At 40.3% G+C, this 8,967-nt stretch overlaps 1 protein-coding gene across 1 annotated transcript; it reads left to right on the top strand.

Moving 5' to 3' along the window:
- Positions 1-2,128: 2,128 nt before the first annotated feature.
- On the top strand, positions 2,129-8,754 carry LOC121853547 (hsp90 co-chaperone Cdc37-like; the record flags this gene model as incomplete). The annotated part of the gene is given in 2 exon segments (XM_042347752.1): positions 2,129-2,318; positions 7,897-8,754. Coding segments are annotated over 2 exon segments (340 nt in total), but the record flags the coding sequence as incomplete, so codon positions are not given.
- Positions 8,755-8,967: the final 213 nt, after the last annotated feature.

The raw sequence follows: 8,967 nt of genomic DNA, 5'->3' as shown, positions 1-8,967 counted from the left end.
GTTACAGTAATGTGTGATGCAAACAGTAATGTGTGATGCTACAGTAATGTATGCCAGTAATGTGTGTGATGCTACAGTAGCCAGTATGCAACAGTAATGTATGCTACAGTAATGTGTGTGATGCTGGTTGTGCACGTGTGAGTGCAAACAGTAATGTGTAATGCAACAGTAATGTATGCTACGGTAATGTGGGATGGGTGATGCAACAGTAACAGATGCCACAGTAATGTGTGATGCAACAGCATGTAATGCAACAGTAATGTGATGCTACAGTAATGTGTGATTCCACAGTAATGTGTAATGCTGCTGGTGCAATGTGTGATGCTACAGCAATGTGGTGCTGCTGTAATGTGTGATGCTACAGTAAATGTGTGATGCTGCCAGTAATGTGTGATGCCACAGTAATGTGATGCCACAGCAATGTGTGATGCCACAGTAATGTGTGTGATGCTACAGTAATGTGATGCTACAGCACGTGTGTGATAAACAGTAATGTGATGCAACAGCATGTGATGCAACGTGATACAGTAATGTGTGATGCCACAGTAATGTGCATGCTGCTATAACGTGTATACAGCAATGTGTAATGCTGTGCAATGTGTGATGCTACAGTACGTAAGATGCTGGCAGTAATGTGTGATGCTACAGAATGTGTAATGCCGGTAATGTGTGTGGATGCCGCTGCGGTGATGCTACAGCAATGTGTGACGCGTTTGTAATGTGTGATGCTACAGAATGTGATGCTGCCAGTAATGATGGCGCAATGTGTGGCGCTATAGCAATGACGCCACAGCAATGTGTGATGCCACAGCAATGTGTGATGCCACAGCACGTTGTAATGCATGTGTGATGCTACGATAATGCGTTGTGTGATGCTGCAATGTGTGTGATGCTGTGTGTGTGATGCAGTATGTGTGATGCTACAGTGTGTGTGATGTTTTAGTAATGTGTGAAAGAACAGAGATAAACCACAGTATATCTTGAGGCCTTGACCTACGAAGGGATCACCACAACACAACACATCTAGTAACTAAGCTGAATGAGAGTGGATGGGGATATTTTAGATCGGTCATCATACACCAGAGTGAAGAAAAGTTTTAAAGAGTGTAAAACAAGTGTTTCAAGTTATGCATCATCTTCATTTGATAATTTTTTTATGTATCAGACTGTAATTTGTTAAATTTGAATGTTAATGATTAGAATATGAATTACAGTGGTCCCTCGGTTAACAAAATTTCGGTTAACGAATTACCTTCCTTAAGAATCTTCGTTTCGGTTAACGAACAAAAATCCGGTTAACGAAATATCTTACGTAAATGTTTCGACATGCTTTGGCTTGCTCACCAGCTGGAAGATTAGTCCGCCAATACATAAATCGGTTCTAGGGCTTGCATTCGTTAAAATTGGAGTAAATATCAAGAAGGTTGTACTATTCAATAATTTTCCAAGTTTTATATTAATTTTTTTAGTCATTTTAACACTTATTTAACATAATTGCAGTACAGGGAACTAGTTTTTGGTGGGCCCATCAGCCACTTCACTCACCCACCAAGGCCTCGGTTTGTATCTCTGTTCAGTGGAGGAAAAATCTTGCTTGTGGGGCTCTTGAACACAGAGATCTTTTACAATTATTGGTCATTCTGAAATTTATTTAACATATTGACAATATATAGTGCAGTGCAGTGTTGATTTAAAGAAAATAATCTTGAATTACACCTAGTGAACTTAAAATTTTCTGGGTGAAATGACAGCATCAAGCATGGGGTGATTTCTCTTCCACGCCCACTTCCTTCTCTTCTCCTTTTTCCTCCACCCCCACTTCTATTTCCCATCATCATCATCAACCAGGAGCCTTCTACATACGCACCTCAAAGTAAGTGTACTTTACTGCATTTTTTTTTTTTACTTTGTATGTATTTTCGGTGAGCTGAAACCAGTTACCCACAATCCCATTGAAACAATGGTTTCGGTTAACAAATATTCCGGTTAACGAACGACCTTCTGGAACTAATTGTGTTGATTAACCGAGGGACCACTGTACTTGAACTGAGGCAATATACTGTACAGTATATCTTGCCTTAATATTTTTCACTTCATAGTTTAAGTTTGCATAATCATTTGTGTGCAGGATACAGCAGGCTGAACCAGAATACAAAAAAGCCTTCACAGATGAACTAGAGGCCTTCAAGCAGCGGGTACAGAAGCGAGCAGCCCAGAAGATGGAGGAGTTGATCAAGGAGGCAGAGGAGGAAGAACGACAGGCTCGACTTGGTCCTGGCGGCCTTGACCCTCTAGAGGTGCTTGAGGACCTGCCTGAGGTAAGTGTTATCTGTCCTTAACTGACCGAGGTGAGTGTTATCTGTCTTTAACTGCCTGAGGTGAGTGTTATCTGTCCTTAACTGACTGAAGCGAGTGTTATCTGTCCTTAACTGCTTGAGGTGAGTGTTATCTGTCCTTAACTGACCGAGGTGAGTGTTATCTGTCCTTAACTGACCGAGGTTAGTGTTATCTGTCCTTAACTGCCTGAGGTGAGTGTTATCTGTCCTTAACTGACCGAGGTGAGTGTTATCTGTCTTTAACTGCCTGAGGTGAGTGTTATCTGTCCTTAACTGACTGAGGTAAGTGTTATCTGTCTTTAACTGCCTGAGGTGAGTGTTATCTGTCCTTAACTGTCTTGGGTGAGTGTTATCTGTCCTTAACTGACTGAGGTGAGTGTTATCTGTCCTTAACTGACCGAGGTGAGTGTTATCTGTCTTTAACTGCCTGAGGTGACTGTTATCTGTCCTTAACTGACTGAGGTAAGTGTTATCTGTCTTTAACTGCCTGAGGTGAGTGTTATCTGTCCTTAACTGACTGAGGTGAGTGTTATCTGTCCTTAACTGACTGAGGTGAGTGTTATCTGTCTTTTAACTGCCTGAGGTGAGTGTTATCTGTCCTTAACTGACTGAGCTGAGTGTTATCTGTCCTTTACTGACCGTGGTGAGTGTTATCTGTCTTTAACTGCCTGAGGTGAGTGTTATATATCCTTAACTGACTGAGGTGAGTGTTATCTGTCCTTAACTGACTGAGCTGAGTGTTATCTGTCCTTTACTGACCGTGGTGAGTGTTATCTGTCTTTAACTGCCTGAGGTGAGTGTTATCTGTCCTTAACTGACTGAGCTGAGTGTTATCTGTCCTTTACTGACCGTGGTGAGTGTTATCTGTCTTTAACTGCCTGAGGTGAGTGTTATATGTCCTTAACTGACTGAGGTGAGTGTTATCTGTCCTTAACTGACTGAGGTGAGTGTTATCTGTCCTTAACTGGCTGAGGTTAGTGTTATCTGTCTTTAACTGCCTGAGGTGAGTGTTATCTGTCCTTAACAGACCGAGGCGAGTGTTATCTGTCCTTAACTGACCGAGGTGAGTTATCTGTCCTTAACTGACCGAGGTGAGTGTTATGTCCTTAACTGCCTGAGGTGAGTGTTATCTGTCTTTAACTGCCTGAGGTGAGTGTTATCTGTCCTTAACTGACCGAGGTGAGTGTTATCTGTCCTTAACTGACTGAGGTGAGTATTATCTGTCCTTAACTGACCGAGGTGAGTGTTATCTGTCCTTAACTGACCATAACATAACTGCCTGAGGTGAGTGTTATCTGTCTTAACTGCCGAGGTGAGTGTTATCTGTCCTTAACTGACTGAGGTGAGTGTTATCTGTCCTTAACTGACTGAGGTGAGTGTTATCTGTCCTTAACTGACTGAGGTGAGTGTTATCTGTCCTTAACTGACTGAGGTGAGTATTATGTGTCCCTAACTGACCGAGGTGAGTGTTATCTGTCCTTAACTGACCGAGGTGAGTGTTATTTGTCTTTAACTGCCTGAGGTGAGTGTTATCTGTCCTTAACTGACTGAGGTGAGTGTTATGTGTCCCTAACTGACCGAGGTGAGTGTTATCTGTCTTTAACTGCCTGAGGTGAGTGTAATCTGTCCTTAACTGCCTGAGGTGAGTGTTATCTGTCCTTAACTGACTGAGGTGAGTGTTATGTGTCCCTAACTGACCGAGGTGAGTGTTATCTGTCTTTAACTGCCTGAGGTGACTGTTATCTGTCCTTAACTGACTGAGGTGAGTGTTATCTGTCTTTAACTGCCTGAGGTGAGTGTTATCTGTCCTTAACTGACTGAGGTGAGTGTTATCTGTCCTTAACTGACTGAGGTGAGTGTTATCTGTCCTTAACTGACTGAGGTGAGTGTTATCTGTCTTTAACTGCCTGAGGTGAGTGTTATCTGTCCTTAACTGACTGAGGTGAGTGTTATCTGTCTTTAACTGCCTGAGGTGAGTGTTATCTGTCCTTAACTGACTGAGGTGAGTGTTATCTGTCTTTAACTGCCTGAGGTGAGTGTTATCTGTCCTTAACTGACTGAGGTGAGTGTTATCTGTCTTTAACTGCCTGAGGTGAGTGTTATCTGTCCTTAACTGTCTTGGGTGAGTTATATGTCCTTAACTGACTTGCTGAATATTTTGTCCTTAAATGACAGAGATGAGTGAATATTGTATGAGTGTGAATGTTAGAGGTATTTTCTGGGTGTATGACTAAGTACTGTAGTGTTGGTGGGTGTTTGACCATCCTAACACTAACAACAGCTATGAATATTCTTTGGTCTCTAAATTTATTTTGTTAAAGCATTATCACTGCAACTTTTTTAACATTATATATTTACTACTCCTTAAATTTATTGACAGTTGATGGGATAAATGTATGTCAACAGATACCAGTAAGGGACAGGGAATGTGTTTGGAAGTACAGTACTATACACAACATGTATCAAGCTGTACTGTTGTGATGAAATTCTGTTCCTTTTGCTTATTGCATGTTAAATCCCTTAAAGGTCTAACTAACCTTAGAAAGTCTTCCAGAGCAAGAGTAGGCTAAAGAATGAAAATCATAAAATGAACATTCTAGTCTTATGAAATGTTAGACATACATGTTGTCATTAGTAAAGAAACATACAGGTAAACCCCGAGATGTGATTTTTCACTTTAATGATGGTTATAAACTAACCCCATCTCTCTATATATGATCAAAACAACACACTTGATCGATAGCCATTGGTTGAAAGAAAAATCTGTCGTGTAAACTATGGGATGTATATACAGCTGCTCCTCGACTTATGACGGGGTTAGGGACCCAAATCCAGGTCGTAAGTCGAAAATGCTTAAATCATACATAGAAAATCTAAAATGGGTGTCTCTTTTTTTCTCAGCACCACAATACTCTCACTTTTAAGCTTGCCAGCCATTTTAAAGTGAATTGCAAACGAAAATTTTGTCAGTACACAACGCAATCACTAACGTTGGGACTCAAAAATACGTAATTTGAAAATTTTTTGGTACGACTGAGGTTGTCATATGTCCAGGTGGTCGTAGGTCGAGTATTTCGTAAGTCGAGGATTAGCTGTACTCAATTTAATCACTGTCTTGCAAGGATTCCAGCAATGCAAGTTATATTTTTCTACATCAAGTCAGTGACATTTTATAAGGAAACAATATTTAACCCTATGCACCACATATCTCTGCCTTCACTTGTCAGCCTACCCACGTGTCGCCACATGGCCGACCCATGCATTACAGCTGTGTCTGGCTCTTTGTCGATCGTAAAACCCGCCATCGCATGGCTCCATAATTCTTGGCCAGTATCTTACATTGTACTTATCATTGGTGTTTTATTTTTCTTATACTGTTTCTCCTCGACGGGGTTTCGGACCGACGACCAGTTCGTAAGTCGAATTAGTCGTAAGTCAAAAATGCAAAAATAATACATAGAAATTCTAAAATGAAATATGGTACAGTAAAATAAATCAATAATGAAAAATGAGTAAAGTGTTACTGTGCACTTACCTTTAATGTAGTCAGCTGAATGCACACGGGGCCTCAATAATTTTTTAATTAAACATGGAGACTACATTAATTGGATGAAGCAGAGGAGGAGACAGGGCTGGGTGGGTCATCAATTTCGCTTTCTTCAGACAGGCTAACACCCTTGCTTGTTGAAGGCATTGGATCATCTTTAGGGAGTGAAGGGCGTACGGAGACAGCAGTGGGGGACTTCTTAAAATATATGTCCAATTTAGACTGCACAGTTTGCCTTTTCTTTTTATTGTAAATCTCCCCGTAGCAAGCAAGTGCATCTTGGATCATTCTGTCAACTTTTGCAAATCGCTCAACATTTTGATCCATTTCTTCAAACATTTGCATCTCCTTATCATCCTTTTATACGACTACGGCGGTCGTATGTCCGGGTTGTCGTAAGTCGAGTAGGTCCTAAGTCGTGGAGTACCTGTATAGTGAGAGGACACCACTAACAATTAGATTGAACTGTGTTATGGTGACTGTGGAGTGATATTTTCTGTGTTTTTGTGACTGTAAGGAACTTGGCCTCTCCTATTTTGAAAATGTGAGCAGTGTCGGCCGTTATCATTGTTTTTATGTTATCATCGTTCACTCTGTTATTGTGACGAGTACTTTTGCTCTGTTTTTGTGACCATGAAGTGAGCAGTGTAACTTTGAAAATGTCTGGAAAGGCCAAGGCATTCAAAACAACCGTGTCTCTGAGGTGAAGCTTGACATTGTTAAGCAGCATGAGACTCCCCCAGAGGCTGTGTGGGAGTCACAGTAACGTCTCCACTTCACCTACAAGAGTCCCCTTAGCGTCGAAGGGAACATGTGATGACCAGACTTGTCCAGTATGATGTAGTGAGTGTTGTTTACTTGTTTTGTACTGATAGTAGTTGTATAGGAAATTTTTTGTCAGTGATACATGTGTGTTTGGGGACTGGCTGGGAACATATCTCATTGAACCCCATGTTATAATGCTCCTTTATTTATGATATTTCACCTAGCGATGGGTTTTTCTGGAACATAACCCCATCGTATCTAAAGGGTTGCCTGTAATTATATCACTGTATTCACCACCTATGGTTGTTGGTGAGTCGGAGAAGTCGGCAAGTTATCGTGGCTCAGCACCCCTCTGGCAGTTATTGCACATCTGGGAACAAACTGTCAGACATGATGATGATGCACTACCAACTCACTCTTACAACTTCATAACACCTACACATGGTTCCTTATTATTATACTAAACAGTACATTCACCACTCGCTTTTGGGTTAGAAGTGTTTGCGAGTGGTACTCAGAGAAACCTGGAATACACAGTGGCACTTTGTATTCGGCACACTTATTTGTTTCACTTACTATATCACTGATCAGTGTCTCATCAAAAAACTAAAAAAAATAATTCAAGTAACTGCTATCATCATCCACATTTGCATCTGGAGTAATACTTTTGTTTGAGGTATTAAACACATAATTCTGGCAATCACGCCACACAAACTCACTAGCTGGTACAGGTTGTGGTGCTTGAGTAGGTGAACATTGATATGGGGAAGGCCATCTCTTCCCATGCACTTGTAGGCCCCTACGCTGTCTCTTAGCAGGAGGATCAGGCTGTTGTAAGGCAGGAGATGCAGCCCACGGCAGCGTAGTTGGCGTGGGTAATGCAACAGCCTTTGTGTGTGAGTGAGCTGGAGCTGGTGGAAGCAGTGCCACATCCTCCCACTCACTATCCTCACTGGAGAGTTAGGATTCTTCACTTTTGGCATATACATCCCTTTGAAATAGATGCTTAAGCATTTCAGGTGAACTTAAAGTCTGTGCCGTGGAGTGGCGGGCCTTGGGAAATGGGGATTCAGAGTGGGTAATTCCAAGAGGTTAATGTGTTTCCTTCCGCCATGGTGACAAGTGTTATTCTGACTATTTATGCAAGATGTGGACTAGGGGATGCATGGGCGAGTCCTGGGGCTGATTAACAACCCAAGATCATGACAATTATGGTAACATTTAATGAATTTGATTTTTCTATTTCAGGAGCTGAAAAAATGTTTTGAGAGCCAGAACATTGAATTACTACAGGCAACAATAGAGAAGATGGCCCCAGAGGAAGCAGCTCATCACATGAAGCGCTGCGTTGACTCGGGGCTTTGGGTACCTGATGCCAATGCTGTCAAGAGCGAGTAGCAATATACAAAGATAACTGTTGAGCATTCAATGATGTATTATAAATAAGTGTGATAATGCAATTATCATAACAGTATAAATGGAATAATAGTGTGCTGTCTTAACTATAATTAAGAGTACACAAGCACTTGCCTCCATCTGAGGGCAGTACAGTACTGTACGTACAGTATTACATTGTCTGTTGGAGGCAATTCAGAAAAAGATTCAATCTTTCACCATCACAATATTTGTATTTATTTTAATTCATTTTTATATTTTTACATGTAAAGAGAATATTAACCTTGTAAACAATTTGGAAATTATGCAATCGATGTTTTATATTGTCCCAGAGCCAAATGTATTAATGACTTCTTCATTGACATTTGACAAATGAACTGTCCCATTATATAAAATATATTAATGATATAGGTACAGATATTGTCCCATTATATATAATATATTAATGATATAGGTACAGATAATGTTCCATTATATATAATATATTAATGATATAGGTACAGAATATATCAGAGCCTGTCATTTCACTTTACTGTAGAGTAGAATAAAACAAACATTTTAAGTCATGACTGAGTTAATATGTAGTATTGATGTTGTGCATTCACACACAATTTATTTCTGCTTTTCAATGTAATTATTTTTCACAATATTATGTTTTCCCTACATGATTATATTATCTATACAAATAAATAAGTAAAATAAAAAAAATTTTCTTGATCATTTTCTGAAAAACTAAGAGGATCAAGATGCTGTCTACCATTGCCCTTTCCTGTGTACAGTTTCCCCCACATTATGGAATGGATGTGTTCTTGAAAAAGTGGCCGTAACAAACCACATTTTCCTATACAGTGGTCCCTCGGTTAAAAAAATTTCGGTTAATGAATTACCTCCCATAAGGATCTTCAATTCATTTAACGAACAAAA

The sequence above is a fragment of the Homarus americanus genome, unplaced genomic scaffold (genome assembly GCF_018991925.1).
Source record: "Homarus americanus isolate GMGI-L3 unplaced genomic scaffold, GMGI_Hamer_2.0 scaffold4896, whole genome shotgun sequence".
In the NCBI taxonomy this organism is placed as follows: Eukaryota; Metazoa; Arthropoda; class Malacostraca; order Decapoda; family Nephropidae; genus Homarus; species Homarus americanus.
Note: the sequence above shows the minus strand (reverse complement) of the source record. Positions and strands in the feature narration are given on the sequence as shown.